We start from the raw sequence: 22,373 nt of genomic DNA, 5'->3' as shown, positions 1-22,373 counted from the left end.
GAGACCAGTACCTAGACTGGAGGGTTTCAAGACCCCTATTTTTTGCCTCCCTTTGTCCCCATAACCAATTGTCTACATGGATGGTGATATTCACAAGGGCATCCAGATTTGTGGGCATCTGTACTCAGGCTAATTCATCTTTAATTTCTTCTTGCAGCCCCAATCAGAACTGGTATGCCTGTGTCGCCGCATTCCAGTCTGTAACGGCTGTGAACCGCTGGAACAGCGCGGCATAGGAGGCAATGGTACCCTGCCCCTGTCAGAGCTTCCTTAGGGCAGCCTCCACCGTTTGCATTTGCTGTGGATCACCAAATAATACTGACATGGCTTGGGGGAAGACCTCCCAGTTCAACAATACTGGGCTGTCATACTCCAAGAAAGGGGAGGCCCAGTCTGATGCTTCCACCGACAGCAAGCTGATGACCAGGCTCACCTTTGCACGATCAGTATTATAGCACTGAGGATGCATCATGAACAGAAAGTGGCACTGGTTTATAAAACCTGGAATTGCTGGAGATTACCATCACACCATTCTGACCATTGTATCAGGTAACAGGGCTGCATGAGTCTGTCAGGAGTGCGGCATTTTCTGCACACAACTGTGTGACTTACTCTGGCAAGAGAGCTCATTCGCCCAAGTCAGCTGGACAACTTGGGCCTCCAGTACTTGGCAGTCCACCTGAATGCAGGAAGCCCCCTCAGGCAAGTCCAGTGCTCCCAAAGGTTTAGCCAGGTCCATTCTATTGGTATCAGGTCCACGCCTGTGGCCTAAGTGGTCCTTGCAAACTGTTATTACCAGGGCTTGAGAAATCTGAACTAGTGATTGGAGCAAAAGTCAGTCTGGGTCAGATACCAGGAGGTCAGCTCAAAGCAAGCCAGAGGGTAAGGACTCATGTGTCAGGCAGGGTCAAGTTACCAGGAGATCAGGAGCAGGTATTGCAGGGAAAGCAGTCATAGGCAGGGAGAACTCAGTTGCATGGACAACTTCCTGTATTTGGGTTAAAATATAAGCTGGGGACCAATCAGGACCCCTAGTGTTCCACCAATCAGATTTCAGGACAGGAGTCCTCTGTCTGAGTTCAGCTGCTATTCTGGCAGTTGTTAGCAGGTCACTGGGTGGCAAGATAGGGCTGCCTAGTATTTCTACACAGCAAAGAAAAACCCATGGTTGAAATGAATGAAACAGCCCCACAAACCCAAGTTGGCTGGCACAGATCAGTTACAGGTTTTTCTTTGCTGTATAGACATATTCTAAAAGTCCTGTAGACCAGGGTTCAAGACCTCTGGTTCCTGATGCTACCTGAAGTCAGTTTTTATCTCTGACAGCATAATTGCTAGCTACTATGGAAATGACTGAGATGTCACAAATAAAGCATTATGTTTTAAAGTGGGAAACAAGCAGCAGGAAGGAGAAGCAAAAGTTTTAGTTTTCATGCAAAATGCAATTGTAGTTTATAATATGCCAACATTGCATTATGCCCAAGTCATGCCCATGTGTTGTAACATCACTTTCAATTTAACATTATATGTATAATGGAAGGAACCAAAAAGTACTCCTCCTGCTATACATTTATCACAGGATTATAAAATCATTCATTCCCCAACACAGTGTACTCTGCTGTCCATGGTAACACTACTATTGGAAGGTTACACTTTTTAGTGGCCTCCACTGTAAATATACTGAAAATTGTTCTTAGTAATAAAAATGAAGAAATAAAGCAAAGTATGATATAGTAACCAAATTGTTTATAAACAGAATGATCCAAAGCTTTCCATTATTAGCAGTTCTTTAATAACTAGTATGCAAGTCATTTCCTCCCTCAGTGTGTTTACCAAGTTCACTTCTAAGATGAATTAGTTCAATTACTTAGCATTTCCATGCCAAAAAATAAGTGCTTTGAACATATCAAAACTGCCTTTTATCAGTCTTTTATATAACATTCCTAGGAAAACTAGATAAAGGAGATTTACTTTAAGAACAAATAAAACTTGTACTTCTTTATTGAAAATGAAAATAATATAGAATTTTATTTGAAAAAATATGTGAATTATACAGATGAAAAATTCCTTAAATGTAACAACTTGCTAAAATTCTATTATATTTGTATAAACTTGCTATTTCTCTGTCTCTGAATAAGGTGGACTTGTTTCATTTCCTTCTTCTAGGCATCTACATTTTCTTCTCAGGGTAAAAAAATTTTTTTGCAAGGCAGTTCTTACTTATTTGCAATGTAGATAATTTTGTGCTTCTCAATTATATTAATGTCATGCTCCAGTTGTTTCATCTGTGCTTCCAGTCTTTCTTTATGGATCTTCTTTGGTAAGGTGTCTATTTCTACAGAAAGGCCCTGGAACTCATGATGTACCTCTTCCCAATTCTTTTTCAGACCCTAAATCCATTATATGAAAAGAAAACTTATGAGAATAATTTATTTTGTTTAAATGCTATATTTATACAAAGTATTTAGCAATATTAACAAACATTTTGCCCTGTGATATGTGCTCACCTCCCTTAACAATGAACAGATGTTAAAATAATTGATTAACATCTGGATAACATTTAATGGGGTCAAATAAGTGGGTACAATTAATTAATCTCTTAAAAGTCAATGTAGTAACAGCAAGGATGAATTTGGCCTGGTGTCCTAAAATAGGTAGGGTGATCCAAGCAATGCTTACATTTTAATGGAAAGTTAATATATTACAGATTTAAAATGGCATTCTAAAGTGACTACATTTGGCATTACAAGACTTGCTTTATCTGTGTACTTGTAGCATGTATCTGTGCATGGTTGTGTTTTATTTGTAATGGCTATTTTCGAAATCTTTAATGATAATCAGGTAATGTAATCTGTAAATGAGTTAAAAAAAAAGACTATGGCAGCATGTGCATCTAAAGGCTGAATTTGGGCCTGTTTACTTGCTGGTTTATAATGTTATTTTTCTTTACAATCAAAGTCAGTAAAATATATGTATGAAGCTAGTAGCAATTCAGCAGACATGAGGCATTCTTTACTGTTTTGTATTTAATCATGAAAATTAATATAAGATTTCTGAAACCTTCCTAGAAGAGTCATTACTTTTTGTCATTTAGTGGTACCTTTTAATGTGTGCAATTCAGATCTGATCCTGCACCACTGAAGACAATGGGAGTTTTCACACGGACTCCAGTGTATAGACCTATTGGAGTTTACTTCCTCCCGGGAGAAGTGGGGAGTCCAAAACATTTGACATAAGAGTCAAAATTTCCCTCCACGGCTGCTCTAGGGGCAGCATAACAATGTGTTGATCCTTCTTATAGGTTAGATTGTAAATTGACAATCTAGTCCTATATAAAAAATCATGAATTCTGAATCTGTGAGAAATGTATACTGAATCTATTCTCAAAGCTCTTTTTTTCTCATAAAAAGTATACCCAAAGAAAGTGAAATTGAGAGAAATTTCAGATTTTTGTCCCTAATTGTTTCCATTTATTTATTGTGACATTATAAAGAATTTAAAAGAAGATATTGGGTTATCCAAATAAAGTAAGTATCTGAAAATTTCCTAACTAGCAAAAAGTACTTCTTTCATTACACTCTGATATCTGAAAAATGTCAGAACAGAATGTTATCAAACAAAAAGAATAAGCATGAGAAATTCCAGCCCAGATGGTAGGGTTCCCCCCCCCCCAATAAATGTTGCAAAGGGCCAATAAATAGGCAGTTACAATGAACATGCTTCCTCTATAATAACTATTATTGTGAGGTTATAAATAAAAGACTCACCACTTTCACAATCCATGGTGCAAACTGAGAAATAGTAGTGGCCTTCTCTCTTTTGCTTTACACAATTTTGCCATTATTGGTGCGAGAGCCTTCTTGTTGACAGCTCCTGACATCTCTGACAGTCTTCCTGTCTGTATCTCTCCACCTCATACCTTGTTTCAAGTCTCAGCTGAAAATATCTCTTTTTCCCCTTGCCTATACCTCTTTATTTCTCTCTCCCTCTGATATTATTTGTTATCTAATCCTTTTCACTGTATTAGCTAATGCTGGAAAACATTTTGGAATATATGTTGTATGAAATACACTATACATTAAACATGGCATGTCATGAATTTGGAAAAAAAGAGGAAGTTGTATTTATCTAAGACTCAAAAGTCCCTAATCCTGCAGCTGAATCCCTGTAGCTGCCTGGAGCTTCACTGACTTCACTGAAGCTATGGGGGAAGGGATCCAGAACTGAAGCCCCAGATGGGAGATACCTGTAAAATTGAACTTTAGAGCATCCTAAACCTGTGAAATTAGAGTCAGATTCGATTGTTTGCCCAGCCCTACTTATAATTATTCTAGAGCTCCATCTAGTGAAAAGCTAGCCAACCCAAACGCATTGTGTCTTGTACACCATAGTACTTGGATACACTGTATATTTTCCTGTTACTTATATGGAAATACAAATCTAATTTGTCTTTTGTACTTACCACTAAGAAACCTAAATCAAAATGAATACCTGTAGGAGACTTTCCCTTTCTTCATCAGAGAGCCGTTTCATGGCTTTTTGCCTCAGAGTCTCCTTGACATAGGCATCATACTCTTCTTGAGCTCTCTTTACTTCCTCATTTCGTTTAATTACGTATTTGGGAGTAAGACCATAATCCTGAAAGGTCAAGGAAAAGTTACCTATAGAAACTTATAAGAAGAAATCAATGAACAATACGATATAAATATTATCAGTAATGGTATTTTAAATTTACGAAGGTAGCTTTGAATATTGTTTATTACTATTGAACAATAAAATTCATGTCAGGGCCATCTTCTGAAAAGCATCAAGCCTGATTCTTCTGTAATCCGTCCAAAGTCTGTGAAAATGACTCTCATCAATTTTATGTATAAGGCCTCAGAACCAGATGGAAGTAAAAACTGAAACCTCCATATCTAAAGATTGATAGACTCGCCTATTGAACAGTTTTAGACCAGTTAACCACTGTGCAACTAATTTTATATCAATACTTTCATTACATCAAATGCCATACTTTGAAATGTACATTCCTTTGCTTTTCATGCGTACAGATTTTTGTTATAACATTATATACCATACAAAAAAGTCAAAATGTTTAATATAATGTGTTGCAGAATGTCTCAGTTATGTCTGAGAGACATAGTTTTGCATTAGGAGTGATATAGCAGTTTTTCTGGGCAGGATTGTTTCAAGGAGGTACACTTCCTTCAGAAGGTCCCAGATATACATGGGGAACACACCCACTACATCATCCTTTAGAGCACTGTACTCTTCTCATTGCACTCAGCTAAATCTGCTCGAGGAGGCAGTCAAGGGCTCACCTCCTCTCTACCATCTTTGGGGTGGCTTGTGACCCAATGGGTGCTGGGTGGGACTGTGACCGTGCTTGGCCATTGCATAGGTGGTGCAAGGGATGGGAACATTTTTTGCTCCTTCCTCGGTATTTGCTCACTTGCTCAGCTATTGGGCATGAGGTTCCTATGAATTCCAGAGGTAATGTACAAAACAGACAAAAATCCCCTTGACTGGAATGTGGCTTTACATACTAAAATTTACTTTCTAATGGATCTTTCAAAAGTGTTATAAGTATTAGTGTAGTTTCAAATGTAAAATTCTGCATAAATTGGTGGGTAAGCAAACATAATGAACACAATTTTCTTTGTGATATTTTGTATGGTTTTTCAAATCAATATCTTGTTCTATACAGCAATTCTGCATTTATTGCAAGTTTTATGATCTGAAGATGGATTGCTGCTCCTCTTTTGGACATAAAACAGGTGCTCATTTGTATGGAAAAGTGTGTCATTAGGTAAAACAGACAGCGTATAGCAGTTTTACTCTTACCCAACTTTTGCAGATGAGAGTATAAGGATATTATTAATCCTAATCAGCGTTCACATTACCTTTCATAAAGATCCAATGATTTAGATGTGAGTTGATATGTATGGATACTACGCAAATGTATCAGGAGGAGACATATACTAGTACCATTGTGGAATGTAAACTGCAGTTTGTAGAGATTTTGCAATTAGTGAACCAATGACTATTTCAATTTTAGCTGTTTTTGTTACACTGGAGGCTCAGGGTCCTCTGAAGGCTGAGAATCCCAGACATTTTTCTGCTTTATTTCCTCCCCACCGCCTTTGGCCCAAAGCTGCATATCACAACGACCATCCAGTGCATGGAAAGTTTGGGCTCTATTAGAAGCCTACCAACACCACTCCTGAAATGGCATAGGGTCGCTGCAGAGCAACATGAAGCACTGTTTCCCCAGTGACTGAGCATACTGCCTTTGCAATACTCCCTGGCTGGCCTAGGAGAGATGTGAGAGTGAGTCAACTCTGAGGCTTGGTCTACACTACAGAGTTTGGTCGACGTAAGGCAGTTTACGTTGATCTAATCTGGTCAGTGAACACACTACAGCTTTGCTCCTGCTGATGTAACTGCACTACTACACCAACATAATAACTCCACCTCCATGAAGGCGTAGGGCCTATGTCAGTGTACTTAGGGTGCACAGTGTCCATGTGGATACCGTGTTACTTACATTGGCTGTTGGCTGTCATTCTTGTGAATTTCACAGGTCCATGCTGAAGCTGTGAAATTGACAAGAAAGTCAGGCTGTCAATGGAGGCAAGTGAGGGGCTCTAGCTAGAGCCTGGCTTCCCCCCAGGCTTCCTGCTGGGCTGTGCCCACCCAACTCCCTGCTGGCAACTGGACTGCTGCCCAGAGGCTCCCTGCTCCCCACAGGGAGCGCTGGTGTTGCCTGGAGGCTCCCGGCTCCTCTCCGCTGGGAGCTCAGCTGTCCCCTCAGGCTCTCAGCTCCTCAGTGCAGCTGGGCTCCTGGAGGGGAGCTCTGGGCCTGGAGTCTGAGCAGCTCCTGTTGGGGAGCCAGGAGCCTCAGTGCAGCCATCGGGCTCCCCGTGGGGATCAGGAGTCTCGGGGCAGCTGCCACGTTCCCCACGGGGAGACTCCAGGCAGCAACTGGGCTCCCCATTACTGTTGTGGTTGTAAGTTGACCTAACATAGGTCAACTTACCTTTTTAGGGTAGACATGCCCTGATACTCCACAGGATAGCATGTTGTGCAAATTTCAAGCTTGTTTTTGGTGAAAATGTAATGAAAATTAATTTACACAGAAAACTGTAAAGAACCAAACCCTGGGAAATGGAGCAAAGCTGAGTAAAAGGTCTTTGCTACACCCTAAAATGTTACGCAGCTGAAAAACGGACTTGTAAGCATGTCCGAGTGGCTAAGACATGGATGTTACTACAGGATATGGGGAAGTAGCAGGCCACTCTTCTCCCACCATGATTGGGGTTTGATGCAGTGATATACCGCAAAGATCTCTATGACAGTGGTTCTCAACTGGGAGTACACGTACTCCCAGGGAGTACACAGAAGTCTTCCAGGGGGTACATCAGCTCATCTATATATTTGCCTAGTTTTACAACAGGCTACATAAAAAGCACTAGCAAAGTCAGTACATACTAAAATTTCATACAATGACTTGTTCATACTGCTCTACATACTATACACTGAAATGTAAGTACAATATTTATATTCCAATTGATTTATTTTATAATTAGATGGTAAAGGTGAGAAAGTAAGCAATTTTTCAGTAATAGCGTGCTGCTTCTTGTATTTTTATGTCTGATTTTGTAAGCAAGTAGTTTTTAAGTGATATGAAACTTGGGATACGCAAGACAAATCAGACTCTTGAAAGGGATACAGTAGTCTGGAAAGGTTGAGAGCCAATGCTCTATGCCATTGTGCAGAGTCCCTGTAAAAAGTATCTCTTTGGGGCACCTCCCTAGCGAGGCTAGGGCTGCTCAACATGTCCAGTTACCACCACGGGATTGGCCCAGTACATGCCACAGACTCTTAGTCCCTTGCAGTGGGCCCCACCCTTGTGGACTTGCTTACTTTGTTTACAGGTGGGGGAAAAGCAAAAGTTCAGATTCAACACAAAACAAGCTCCTCCTGGCATCAATAAAAAGCAAAAATGTCTGTGGCACCACCTCACTTCAGGGGTGCCTGGGCAGCAGCTTTGTCGGAGTCCTTATGGCTGAGTAGCCAAGTCAGTTTCTCTCTACTGGGCTTGCCCCTGGGGTTCACTGGGAGTGTTTCTGCATGAGGGTTCCCCCTGCTATTTCAGGAACCACTCATCACTCCCTTCTCAGGGCTTCCCCCCCTTGCATACTGCAGCTTCCTCATTTTACAGCCTTCCTCCCTAACATGCATGACTGGCAGGGCCAGAGGGGCGGGGCTACCTTAGTACACAGAGCAGCCCAAACCCCTTTCCTGTTAGTGTAGGGTTTATACATGCCTTCACATACCCTCCCACTCAAAAATGACACCAGGGATTCATGTTGTGCAGTGAATGTGCTGTCCTTGTCAGTTGGAATGTCTGTGCCTTGAGAAAAGAAATTAGTGTTTGTATGAGCCTTTCCTGCTCTGTGGGACATCTGGAATCTGTACAGTTGTAGAACTAGGTACCAATGCATGATCCTCGTGTTTGTGTCTTTCCTTATGAGCAGCCATCAGAGGGTACATGGTCCATAATCAGTGAAAAGGAGGTCCCCAATAAGTAATAATGTAAAGTATCCAAGGCCCCCTTGATACCCAAGGTTTCCTTTTCGATTACTGAGTATGTGTTTTCACATAGAAATAATTTTTGACTCAGGTACAGTATGAGGTGTTCCTCTTCGTCGATGACCTGTGAATACTGCCCCAAGCCCCACATTCGATGTGTCCATCTAAGTCCTTCGAAAAGTCTGGGTTGAAGAGCATCTGTTTGCATCATAAGCTCTCTTGTAATGTTCTAAAGGCCTTACTGCAAGCATCAAACCACTGCATCTTCTGTGGTTTCGCATCCCTCATCAGGTCTGTGAGGGAGGCCGGATGGTTGCAAAGTTTGGCATGAAGTGCCTGTAATATCCAGACGAACCCAGAAACTGTCTAACTTGCTTCTTGGTCATGGGCCTCAGATAGCTGGCTAAAGCCTGTACCTTGTCCACAAGTGAGTCCACCTCCACCATATTCCCAAGTAGGGGGCATCAGAGTTCCCAATCTTGCACTTAGCCAGGTTGGCAGTTAGGCTGTTGCTGGCGATTGACTGCAATATTTTGGTAACATGGCCAAGATGGCTGTCCCAATCTTGGCTATATATAGTTATTTCATCGGCATAAGCAGTGGCTTATCACCCACATAGGAGGAGGACCTGGCCCACTAGTCTTTGAAAGATCGCCACAGCTCCACATAGTCCATATGGCATTGTTCAAGAGTGGTACAGCCTGAATGGTGGGCAAATGCAGTTTTCTCTCTGGACTCTAGAGTCCATGGACTCTACCCCATACCCTTTTGTAAGATTAAGTGTATATATGTACCTTGCTGCCCCAAGAGGTTCCAGTAGCTTATCTATCCTAGGGATGGGACCATAGGCGCCAATTCCGTGGGTGCTCCAAAAAATAGCAGGTACTCAGCATCCACCAGCAGCCCTGCAGATCAGCTCCTCCCCCTCCCTCCCAGCGCCTCCTGAGCGCCACGATCAGCTGTCCAGTGGCATGCAAGAGGCACTGGGGGGGAGGGGAGGAGCAGGGGCAGGGCATGCTCAGGAGAGGGGGTGGGGTGGGGTGGGGGCTTAGAAGATGGGGCAAAGTGGGGTCGGGGCTGGGGTCTAGCACCCCCCGGCATATCACAAAATTGGTGCCTCTGCCTGGGGCATGCATCAAACTTGAAAACTGCACTGACTTTATGGAAATCAATGCAAAATCTCATCATACCATTGGGTTTTGGGATGAGAACTAAGGGGCTTCGCTACTCACTGTGTGACTCCTCCACCATGCCCAAGTCGAACATAGTTTGGAGTTCAGTCTTGATGGTGTCCCACATCCTCCTGGGTAAAGGTCAAACAGTCTCTCTTACCATCCATTCAAGTTCCATCTGAATGTGATGGTATGTCCTGGAAAGACTGAAAATGCCTGGGGGAATGCTTGTATCAGCAGGTCCAGATGAGTCTTTTGATATGCCCTGAGGGTCTCCCCCTTCTCAACAGAACTGGTCCTTCCCATTGTTGGGATCTTGGCACCCAGCTCAGGGTCTGTGGTAAGGGGAGTGATTAAAAGGGCCTCCCTATCATGCCAGGCCTTCAGTAAACTGACATGATAGACTGAGTTTCTATCCTTTTCCCGGGGTGCCATATCTCATAATCTAGGGGCCTACCTGATGCAGTACCTTGAAAGGCCCCTGCCATTGGCCTAATAACTTGGATTCAAACGATAACAGTAGGACTACTCAGTTGCCTGGCTGGAACATGTGTAGCCCCGCTCCTTGGTTGTAGGCGGCCTCCTCACATCATTGGACCTTCTGTAGGTTTTCACAAGGGAAGGTCTCCAACCTTTTAAGCAGTTCACACAGCTGGAGGACATATTGCATCAAATTTTCTGCCTGTGGTTCTCGGTTTTCCCATGACTCCTATAAGAAATTGAGGGTGCTACTGGATTGCTGAGCGTACAAGGTCTGTGGTAAGGGGAGTCTGGCCACACCTTGAATCTACTAGTCCTATCACTTCATTTCCCTCTACCCACAGTAGGACCACTCCTTCAGTGGGGCTTTTCTTGTATGTCTTAGTGTCTGCAGTCCATACTTGCCCATAGTCACACTCCACGTAGGAGTAATCTTTGCAGAAATGACCCACCTGTCCACAGGAGAAACACTTCCCAACTGATGGTGTGGACACTGGAGGGCGGCACTGTGGGAGGCTCTCCTATTGGTCTGAATTCTCTTGGGTCTTGATATGATCCTTACTGTGTAGTGATGATAGGGCTGATGAAGAGGTGTTCCCTCTCAGGCTGTTGCCCTTGCTTGTCATCTTGCCATGGAGTCCCAGCCTTTTTTCTGGAAACCAGGGTCCTTGTGAAGGTGAGACGGGCCTTTTGCCGCATGTAGCTGTCTCCCAGCGAGTCCTTCTGTCTCCCAATGACCAGCCCTCATGCGTCTCAGTAGGATTATCAACAGTTAGATTGTTCTCCATAAAGCCCACTGTCTCAAGGTTTCACGCCTATGCCTGAACACCCAAGCCATTTTTCCTGGAGAGTGAGCTCCAGCACCTGTTCCCCTGTCTGGGACTCTGGCCTCAGCCACCACCAGCAGTGGTCTTTTTAACTTCTGAACTATTACCCAAGGGCATGCATCTGGCAGGTACCTCTCTCTACCAGAAACACTGCCAGGTGGGTCTCCTCTGAGATATCTAAATGACCCTTGTATAGTCCCGGGTTGCTCCCAAATCAAGTTTGCAGTATGTGGCTTGAGCAGGTCCCCACAGCTGGGGCACCAATAGTATGACCCAGTGCTCTGGGGGCCACCTCACAGCAGATGTCACCCACTCAAAAGTAGCGATAAACACCTTGGGGTCATTGGCAGGGCCCATCTTAGCCAGCTTCACTGGGCATCTGGTGGGGGAACATTTGGTGGGGGGGCCTCCGAAGCCCCAGTTGTTCCTTGGGACTAAAGTACTGACAGCATCTGTTGCACCAAGTTCTGTTGTTCCTGTTGGCACGTGGCTAATTCCCTTATCATCTGTTGCTGCTGTTGCACAAGCTGTTGTTATTGCTGGGCTCCAACCTGCAGCAGCTGCTGCTGCTGCTGTAGGGTGGCCTGTTGCTGCTGAATCTGTGACCCATTTTAATAGCCATTCCAGATCCATTACAAGGTTGTATTGGCCAGGTACTTCTCAACCTTAAACACCGCCCCCGCCCCACTTTGTTTTTTTGGTCAGCCTGCTGCATTCTTCACCACTTGTAAAAAGTCTCTCCGGGGTGCTTCCCTAGCCAGGCTGGGGACCTCATCATACCTAGTTACCACCACGGGGTTGGTCCAGTACAGGCCATAGTCTGTTGGGCATTGCAGTGGGCCCTGGCATTGTGGGCCTGCTTACTTTGACAAAATAAGCCCCTACTGGGATCAATAAAAAGCAAAAATGTCCATGGCAGTAGCCAAGGCAGTCTCTCCCTATCAGGCTTACCCCTGGGTTTGCTGCACTCCTCATAGAGCCAGGAACCACCCCCTCAAAATAAGCAGAGCCCTGCAAATCCGTGGATATCAGCTTCATATCTGCATCCGTGGATGCGGACCATTTTTGTGGATAGTGGATTGGATGCAGATACAACTGTGTGGGGTTCTACTCACCGGCGGTGCCTGGCCCGTGGCATCTGGCTCAGGCAGGCTGGGGGGCGCAGTGCGCTCGGGGCTGGCAGCCACCAGCCAGTGGCTGGGGCTTGGCGGCAGGCCGGAGTTGGGGCTCTCCAGCAGCCGCTCGCCATGCCGCTTCCTGTCCAGCAGCTCAGGCCCCTGGGGCAGGTTGATTCTGGCGGATGTGGATCCACATTTTTGTATCCACGCAGGGCTCTAAGCATAAGGGCTCCTCTTCCTGTTTCAGGAGATATTCTACTTATTCCCTTCTTGGGGCTTTCTCCCTTGCAGACTGCAGCGTCCTCCTTTTAAAGCCCTTCTCCCTACCATTCATGATTGGCAGGGCTGGAGGGTCAGAGCTACCTTAGTACACAGACTCTCCCAGACCCCTTTCCTGTCAGTGAGGGGTTTATACACCCCATCACAATCCCTCTGTGTAGTGTCTGATGCTTGTCTTTTCCTCCTGCACAGTCATCATGTAGGGCCTGATTTTTCACTGACTTGCACTTTGAATAGCCAGCCATTTACTCCTCTGCAGTCTTGGCTTTCTGATTTGATAGCGCTTTATACCCTCACTACACAGTTGTAAATGACTAGTCAAGGTGCAAAATTCTGGAGAAACAGGACTAGTATTTTTGTAGCTGCTTTGGAGCCCAATGGAGGCTGCACAAGGATTTGGCCTTGCAAATGGAGTTTCACAATAAAGGAGTTTCAATGTGCACTGCAATACACTGAAAAAGTTTAGGATTTTCATTTCTCCTTCACTAGAAATGGAATTGTCATTGTATTATTTTTGAATTTGGCCCATATTGGAAGATATGTTGTCAGTTGTTAGGTGATAGTCCTTGTAAAAATATGGCTCTTGGTAGTATGTACAGCAATGCCCATTTTACTTTAAATAATTTAAAATCTCAACCCTGTCATTAATAATATTACATACAACCCCCTCCAAAAGAAAACTACGTTAAAAGAGTGTTATGCACGTTTCAGGGTCATGCATTCAACAGTTAGAAAATGCCAGATTTGATGTATCACAGTTACAGAACTGACTGAAACTCTGTGCCCTCTTTTTGTCCTGGGGTGGAGACCCACGATTCTCCCACTTTTAGACCAGGATCCTGGGGTTACAGCCCGTTGTGTATCTCCCACAATTACTCAGCAGACCCGACTGAGTTCAGCCTCTGCAATTCTTCCCTTAGGGAGCTTGGAAAATGCCAATCTATGGATCCCAAAATGTTTCAAAAAAACACATGGAAACCTGCTTGTTTCCCTGCCAGCTTGCCAAGTGGGCTCCTGGGGAGTCTGGGCTTCAAGGGTTTGTAGCTCTGGGGCAGCACCACCATGAGGTCTGTCCCAGGGCTGGGGGATCTCAGGGATTCCAGGCTTTCTGCAATTGAATGGAGAGATTAAGGATACGTCTACACAGCAATTAAACACCCACAGCTGGGCTGGGTCAGCTGACTCGGGCTGCAAGGCTGTAAAATTGCTGTGCAGACTTTTGGGCTCAGGACAAGCCAGAAGCCTGAACATCTACACAGCAATTTTTAGTTCTACTGCCCAAGCCTCATGAGCCCAAGTCAGCGTCAAGTCTTTTATTCCAGTGGTGCCAAAAGTTTGTTGACAATACAAGAGAAGGGGAATGAGAATATTCAAAGCTTATATCTGATCCAAACATGAACAACATTTCATGGTGAAAAGAAAAGGCACTTCTCTGGTCGTAGGGCTTTCTCCCTGATGAATTTCAAATGTCTGCTGCAAACAATGGAGTATTAGAAATTCTCAGAAAAAGTCAGATGCATCTTTTAAAATGAAAAGTGTTAGGCAACCCAAATATAACTCACCCTATAATTTAACGAAACATACCTTTTTATTAATGTATTTTGGGACAAGTCCTGAAGTTTCAAGGAGATATTTGTTTCCTTGTCTTGTGTCAACACAAATAGGTTGAGGCTTCTTAGCCACTCCCATGATAACATCTGCTGCATTTGTATTTATGAAATTCTTTTTACTTTGAATTCCCATAAGTGGGTGATCTGTCACGTGTGGCACTGATGGTATTGTTAGTAACCTCTTTCTTCCTTCATCTCTTTTTCCTGTGGAATTAAGCATATGAACATCCTTGTAGCTAGTATAAAGTAGTAAGTAATTTTTTAATGTTAGCATTCTCAGGCATCTCAAGTGGGAGAAACAACTAAAACTGAAAGAAAAAAATTTACAGAATTATTCTGAAATGAAAATCAACTAGGTTAACAACATAAGAATGGCTTGGGGAACTACTGTAATGAAAAACTACTTAAAGTTCGTTGGACCAAAAACCTACAGAAAATCTACATGGCTTCTGAGTAGGTTTTACACTGTAAAATCCATTTAAAAGTACTATCGTATAGGACTTGATCCATATGTTTTCTGCTAGCTGTAGGAGAATTATACTACTTAACTTATGTTTTACCATCATCAAAGAAATATTTTTAAATTGTGTATAATATTTTATAAAATTAAACATGTGCATTACTTTATTACTTTACATGGAAGAGAAAAATAAAATGTTTATACTTACGTATTTTAGCTCTCTTTAATACATTTTGTCTTTTTTTAAATAAGTTACTCAAATGGTCTCATTTTGCTCTTCATTTCATCTACCTTCCTATCTGCTCTGTTCCTCTATCTGCTCCTAAACCCAAGCAAATGCTTGCCCGATCCTCCTCTCTCCCTATGCATTCTGCTCACGCTTTTGGCTTCCTTCTCCCCTGAACACACTGTCAAGTTGTCTCATTCCCTCTCTCACGGAAAGACCGCTGGCAGTTCTAGTCCTACTGGGAGCTTCAGTCACTGAAGGTAGCTTCTGTTTCCTTTCCTCCTCTTGTGTGACAGCAGCCCACTAGTGAAAGCTGTAGCGATGGCTCATCCTCTTTGTTTTCAGCTGCTTTTACAACTACAGAGGCAGCTGGAAGCAAGGAGAAGATGCAGTACCAAATAATCAACCAACTCTCTGTGAGCCACCAGTAAGTGTTCAGTGGGCCATTAGTGGGCCACAGACCAGAGTTTGAGAATGAATAAAAGTATGTTTCTGTACAATGGATTATGTGGTAAAAGGCTAACAGTAAAAGCAGCTTTTGTAAAACTGTTGGGAGGTACTGTTATTCAAGAGAGCAGCTGTTTTATTTGTAATACTGTGCCTTCAATTCTTGACATATTACGTTTAGGCACTACAGCACATACGGTACATACTTTCTTTGTAATTCTGTTTCTTTGAATCGATCATTACACAGGATTCTCACTCTTGGGACTCAAACATTTAGATGGAGACTGACTGGGAACTCTCAAAACTAAGGAGGTTTTGAGGGTTGCACCCTTATCACACCCATCCACCAATGCCAAGAGGTGGAACACTCTTCTCCAGCAGCACGAGTGGTGCAACAGAGTGAAGCACTCAACTGTCATTCCTTTTTTGAGCAAAAAGATGAAACATTCAAGTACATCCATACAGGTAAAAATCCTGGGAGATTATATCAGTAAAGAAGCAGAATTACAATGTAAGTGATTTCTCCTTCTTTAAAGACACCATCATCTAGGATTCTCACTTTCACAGTGTACATAGCTTGAGGGATGTTCTTTCTACTAAAAAATTCAGTAATACACACTGCATCCGACAGCGATGAAAATATCAATCCATATTAAATAAACAACTACACCTCTACCTTGATATAACGCTGTCCTCGGGAGCCAAAAAATCGTACCCCGTTATAGGTGAAACCGCGTTATATCGAACTTGCTTTGATTCACCAGAGTGCGCAGCCCCGCCCCCCCCCCCCGGAGCACTGTTTTACCACGTTATATCCGAATTCGTGTTATATCGGGTCGCGTTATATCGGGGTAGAGGTGTAGTAAGGTTTGTTTCCTTTTTTAAATAAGGGAAAGGAAGGATCTGGGACCTCCAAAGAACATCAGCCAAAAAAACAAAGAACTTCCAGACTGAATCCAATAAAATGAAAATTTGCCAACCTAAACAAGGGGTAGCACAAAAGAAACAAAAAATCTAAACGGTGGGAGAGTTCACACCCCTTTACTTCAGAGGTATAGGCCTGGGAACCAATGAAGGATTTACTGGGAGCGGAAGGTTACAAGAACGTAAGTTACATAAACGTAAGCCAGGAGGGTCATGTAGCTACCTGCATTTGTCTACGTTTAAAACATCCCTGAGGTTCATAGCGAAAGCTGCTTGCTCTACTTCTGATAGTGTAAGAGAGGATGTGACCTTCTAAGTATCAGCTATTCAGGCCATACTAATAAGAGATGGTAATAATTGGGGCCCTACCAAATTCACGGTCCATTTTGGTCAATTTCGTGGTCATAGGATTAAAAAAATTATAAATTCCATAATTTCACATATTTAAATCTGAAAGTTCACGGTGTTGTAACTATAGGGGTTTTGACCAAAAAGGGTGTTGGGCAGGGGGTTACAAGGTTAGGTTTTGGTATTGCCACCCTTACTCCTGCTCTGCTGCTGCTGGAGGCACTGCCTTCAGAGCTGGGCAGCCGGAAAGCAGCAGCTGCTGGCAGGAGCCCAGCTCTGAACACTACTGCCAAGAGCAGCGCAGAAGTCAGGATGGCATGGTATGGTATTGCAATCCTGACTTCTGTGCTGCTGCCTTCAGGGTTGGGCCCTCGGCCAGCAGCCGCCACTCCTCAGCTGCCCAGCTCTGAAGGCAGCAGTGCAGAAGGATAGCAAGGTCTGGTATTGCCACCCTTACGTCTGTGCTGCTGCTAGCACGGTGCTGCCTTCAGAGCTGGGTGCCTGGCCAGCAGCTGCCACTCTCCAGCCACCTAGCTCTGAAGGCATTGCAGAAGTAAAGGTGGAAGTACCAGGACCCCCCTACAATAACCTTGCAAACCCCCATAACTCCCTTTTGGATCAGGACCTCCTGTTTGAGAAATGCTGTTTTCACCCGTGAAACCTGTATAGCAGTGGTTCTCAAACTTTTTTTTCCGCGGACCAGTTGAAAATTGCTGAGGGTCTCGGCGGACCACTTAATGATCTTTCCAAATGTTGTTTGTACTGTTAGCTAACTATTGTAAAGCACGTTGGATAAAAGCGTTATATAAAAAAAACTTAGTAATAATTAATGTTTGTTTGTTCTACAAATAAAAGCACACAACTCATATTTTAATATCAGTAGTCTAACCTTTCTAATGTGTTGGATGTGCCCTCTCTCCCACACCACAGCAGCCCCCGAGCCGGGGCTGGGAAGGAGGGAGGTCTCTCCCTCTCTCCCCCGCCCTTCATTCTCTTGTGTGCAGCCCCCAGGCATGCACCTTAGAGGGAACTATCCGCAGACCACCTGAATGGAGCTCTTGGACCACAGTTTGAGAACCTCTACTTTATAGCATAAAGGTAAAAGTACACAAAAGACCAGATTTCATTGCCCCCGAAGCCGCGGGACCGGCGGACCTCCCGCAGGCATGCCGCCAAAGGCTGCCTGACTGCCGCCCTCATGGTGACTAGCATGCCGCCCCCCGCGGCTTGCCGCCCCAGGCACGCGCTTGCTGCGCTGGTGCCTGGAGCCGCCCCTACTTTTACATAGCAAAAGAAGGGAGAAAAAGCATTAAAAAAAACCCCCCAGAAAAATGATTATTAAACCACAAATACTGGCGAGAACACAAAGGCAGTCATAGCATATAGAACTAGTTTAAACTTTAAAAATATGACTAGATTTCAGGTTAATGGGTTCATTTTCAATACTGATACAAATCCTAAAAATACAAGAAACATATGTTACTTTTCACATATTTATGCCAAAAACATACTGTCTGGTAGCTTTGGTTCCTTTGAATGTTTCTGAAGAAAGTTTTTTGGAGATGGTACTTCAATTTTTGCTGGTCCCATAGTTTTCCATGGAGCTCTATTTTCTTCTATTTCATGTTTCACAGATGGTCTAAATGTTGATATATATCTTTAATGTTGAAAAAATAACCAGAAAGTAGTTAAAAGTCAGAAAGTATTTTTTATATATATTATATATATATATATATACACACCTCTACCCCGATATAACGCTGTCCTCGGGAGCCAAAAAATCTTACCGCGTTGTAGGTGAAACCGCGTTATATCGAACTTGCTTTGATACGCTGGAATGCGCAGCCCCCCCGCCCCCAGAGCACTGCTTTACCGCGTTATATCCGAATTTGTGTTATATCGGGTCGCGTTATATCGGGGTATAAATATATGTATTGCAGTCTTTGTCTATAGCTAATATTCAAATAAATGTTGTGGCTCCACAAAAAATGCTTTGGGTACTGCATACAAAAAGTAAGACATTATAGCAACATTTTTATGAGATTAAAGCATACTTTTGCATTACACACATTGCTTGGTCTTCTTTTTAAATCATCTGCATCTTAAAATGACATTTTCTTGTGGGTCTTCAATCCAGCAGGATTAGCACATCAACTTCATTATACTTTGTTCAAAGATCATTCAAAATATGCATACAGGGTTTCTGAATGAAGACTTCAACTACATTCATGGGACTTTCCAGAGTTGAGCATATACAGTATAAGGAGAGAGCAAGCCACAATATACAATACATACTTTACGTAGCATTCCTCCAAAAGAGGCAGCTTCTGCCAATGGACAGAGCAAAGAACCACATTATTAGTTGTTATTATTATTAATAATTATTATTATTGGTACTGCTGTAGCACCTAGGGGCAATAGTCATAGACCAGAACCCCACTGTGCTAGGCACTGTACAAATGTTTTTAGATTATATTGCAATCACTTATATTGAGGCCAAAAACTTACTATTTTTCAAAAATGGATTAGAAATTTATATTGACTATGACAGCATCTATAGTTACATTAGATAAGATAGAATTATATTATAAAGGAATACACAGCCTCATGCTTCAGAACATATGTTAACCACTTACTGATGGGGGTTGTATAAAAACTTCTCCTATGGGTGTGTTATTTCATAATTGTCCCCTGGCTGCAGGGTTTCTTTCACCTTCATTTGAAGCATCTGGCACTGGCTAATGTCAGAGTCTAGACTTAGGGTTCGTCTACACTACCCGCTGGATCAGCGGGTAGTGATCAATCTATCGGGAATCGATTTATCACATCTAGTGTAGACACGATAAATCGATCCCTGATTGCTCTGCTGTTGACTCCTGTACTCCACCGCGGCGAGAGGTGGAGTCGACGGGGGAGCAGTGGCAGTCGACCCTGCGCCGTGAGGACGCGAGGTAAGTCGACCTAAGATACGTCGACTTCAGCTACACTATTCTCGTAGCTGAAGTTGCATATCTTAGGTCGATTCCCCGCCCGCCCCCGTTCCCTCCAGGGTAGACCAGGCCTAAAAGGACCATTGGTTGGAGCCAGTACAGCAAGTTCTATGTTCCAATATCATATACTTCTTATATGGCATAGGGCTGATCCTGAATGACTGAAATCAATGGCAATTTTGTCACTGGCTTCAGTGAGTGCAGATTTAGGTCTAAGAGCCCAGGCATTGAAGCATTTATACACTATATGTCCATAATTCTGGACATCATATCTGTAATGCAATAAGGTTGTACTCCTTGAGAATGGCACCTTAACTTACTTTGTTCAAAGGGGTGATTACTTGTGTGACAAAAACCTGAAAGGAACAATAATAACAACAACAAAAGACACGTGGATTTATGGGCACATCTATCTGTTGTCAAGATATGGATCCCTTGTGGTATCAAATTGTAGTACCCCAAAATTGTTTTTTGTTAATAATAATACATAATAATAACATTGAGATTAAAACTGGAATGTATCAAAGTCATAGAACAAACTGTGCAGTCCTCTCAAATGGCTAAACCCTAAGCTGTTACCCAACAATATGTGACGCATTTTCAAGTATGGTAAAGGCAAAAAAAGACAATATATATAGTACAACCTAGTTAATCAAAAAAAGAACAGAAGGAATTACTTTGGTTAAACAGGTTCAGCTGAATGGGAGTCATGGTAGCAGCATTAACGAAAATGTGCACAGAAGTAAAGGTGTTGCAAGTGCCAGACAGATCATTTCTTTTTATTACAGTCTTTAGATGCGGGTGATCTAAAAGACAGGGAATCACCTTCAAGTTAACAGGGAGATTGGGATTCAAGAGATTTCACATAAATAGTACTGTATTGTACTATTTTGTTTTGCCTGAAAAATACTTTGTGTGACTTATTGTGGAATACTGTACAGCTGTTTTCTAGGTACAACCAGATCATGAATAAAAGTGAATGGACAGAACAGGTTGCAACTACCATGGCTCAGAGCTTGTAAAACCAGAGAGAGAGAGAGAGAGAGAGAGAGAGAGAATGCTATTAGCATTAAGGTGAATTTCCATTTCCTTCCTGTAGTGGTTCCCTATGGTTCTGATCACATAAATAAGAAATGCCTAGCATTTCCCTAAGTTGATTAAAGGATTTTTCAGAATTGTTGGGTTTTTCATTTAAGAATCTGCTTTCCTTCTTCAATCATGCAAGCTAAGCTACTGAGGTCCAGAAATTGAGGTTAATGTCTCTGACCTCTGGGTAGGACATAGAGCTTCCTTCTCATACAATTTAAAAACTGGAGAACAAAAAAAAATGTAGAGCTTTTGACATGTATGAGGACAAGGGTCTTAGGATAGCTTCTCTCCTTGACTATTCTTATATCATGTCACTGGATTTCCCCCTCTTCCTTCCCAAATGTGAATCAGACAAGTCCCTTTTAATGTGCTAAATATTTTGTGTAATTTACAAGACAAAGTGAAGGAAATAATTTTTCAGTTATGTAGGACTCAGACAATGGGCTATTGAGGGTAGCAATGCAACAGAATTTAAATTAAAAGCTCCTCAGGGCAGGAAACACCTTCCTCTCTATTTTGTATAATGCCAAGAGCATTGCTGGTGTACATTAAATAATGAAAAGATGAACGGGCCTGCACCATGCTCCATTTTTCATATATAAATGGCGCAGAACCCAGGAATGTGACAAATTAGCAATGTGGACCCCTTAGTTGGGTAAAGTCTGGACATCTTTGTCCTGTTAACTCATTAACATTTCAATTTATTTTATAAAAGGAGTGCACAAAAGGTTGTATTAAATTTGGTTTGTTTTTATATAATAATATAATGGTTAGTAACAAGCCATAGCAAGTGTGTTGTTTGGGTATATATTTACAGCTTCGCCATATCAATTCCCCATGTGAACCAATAAAAACTGGAGTGTATTAGACAAAGTCACAGAACAAACTGATTCTTTCTTACCCTCGTACCTTGGTAGTTTGATAGGCTTCTCCTCCACCCGCGGTAGGAGATTATATATGCTCTCTTGGGCGCACAGCGCTGTCATCCTTGGCCTGATGGGGCCCTAGGGATAATGCATTTATATTGTATGCACTGTTGAGGAATCTCCCATGTTTGTTCCCTCTCTTTTTTCTTTGTCATTTTCTCAATCCCTCTTTATCTGCCTCCCTTTCTCCATCTTGTTTTTCCATCCCCCCCGGTACTCCCCCCCTTTTCTCTTCCACCACTCATTCTTTTCAGCCCTTCTCTTCCCCTGCCCCCTCCTTTCTCTCCTACGACCCTCTCCCACACCATCTCCCTCTCTTCATTCCTCCTCCTCTCCAGCACGCTATTCCCCCTCATTCCCCTCCTATCCCCATCACCCCTCGCTCCCCCCCACCTAGGGTGACCAGACAGCAAGTATGAAAAATAGGGACTGGGGGTAGGGAGTAATAGGAGCCTATATAAGAAAAAGACCCCTATAAAATCGGGACATCTGATCACCCTACCCCCACCCGTCCCCGTGGCTCCCTCCTTCCCTCACCTTGCTCCGCTTGGTCCCGGGTCAGAGAAGATGATGCTACTAGGGATTTGCCCACTGTTGTCTCTTCAGTTGCTATGGGAAACTATTGCTTAGTAACGCCTGTGTGGAGGGGAGGGGCTATTTGTGACCTCATTTCCTCTCTCTGAGCCCTCTAGCAACTTAGGGGGCGGTACACAACACCAAGAATGGGAAGATGGATGCTGCGCACGCGCACTATGCTGAGCAGGGTGGGAGTGCCCCTGTGGCAAGAGCGCTGACGTAGGACGGGATGCTGTGAGAAATGTTTGCGCACGCGCTATTGTTGCCCTGCGTTGGCAGGCTACGGGGGCGATTGCTGCGCATGCG

At 43.2% G+C, this 22,373-nt stretch overlaps 2 protein-coding genes across 3 annotated transcripts in view; one reads left to right on the top strand and one right to left on the bottom strand.

Annotated features, from left to right (window-relative positions):
• The window catches only part of LOC135981923 (myb/SANT-like DNA-binding domain-containing protein 2), a 226,115-nt gene that overhangs the window by 173,404 nt on the left and 30,338 nt on the right, over positions 1–22,373 (top strand). The window lies entirely within an intron of this gene.
• ENKUR (enkurin, TRPC channel interacting protein) lies at positions 1,727–22,330 on the bottom strand. 2 transcript variants are annotated; one of them, XM_005302804.5, is made up of 6 exons: positions 22,029–22,330; positions 21,475–21,569; positions 17,998–18,143; positions 14,056–14,285; positions 4,492–4,638; positions 1,727–2,390 (listed from the first exon to the last, which is right to left on the bottom strand). In XM_005302804.5, the coding sequence occupies exons 2-6, from the start codon at positions 21,549–21,551 to the stop codon at positions 2,217–2,219; spliced, it is 774 nt and encodes a 257-aa protein (XP_005302861.1). In that variant the 5' UTR covers positions 21,552–21,569; positions 22,029–22,330; the 3' UTR covers positions 1,727–2,216. The 2 variants fall into 2 exon arrangements, with proteins under 2 accessions (XP_005302861.1, XP_023956722.1); XM_024100954.3 differs by having other exon boundaries at positions 21,467–21,569; positions 22,029–22,215.

Source organism: Chrysemys picta, chromosome 2 (genome assembly GCF_011386835.1).
Source record: "Chrysemys picta bellii isolate R12L10 chromosome 2, ASM1138683v2, whole genome shotgun sequence".
Lineage (NCBI taxonomy): Eukaryota > Metazoa > Chordata > Testudines > Emydidae > Chrysemys > Chrysemys picta.
The sequence above is the reverse complement of the archived record's forward strand: the minus strand, read 5'-3'. Positions and strand labels throughout refer to the sequence as shown.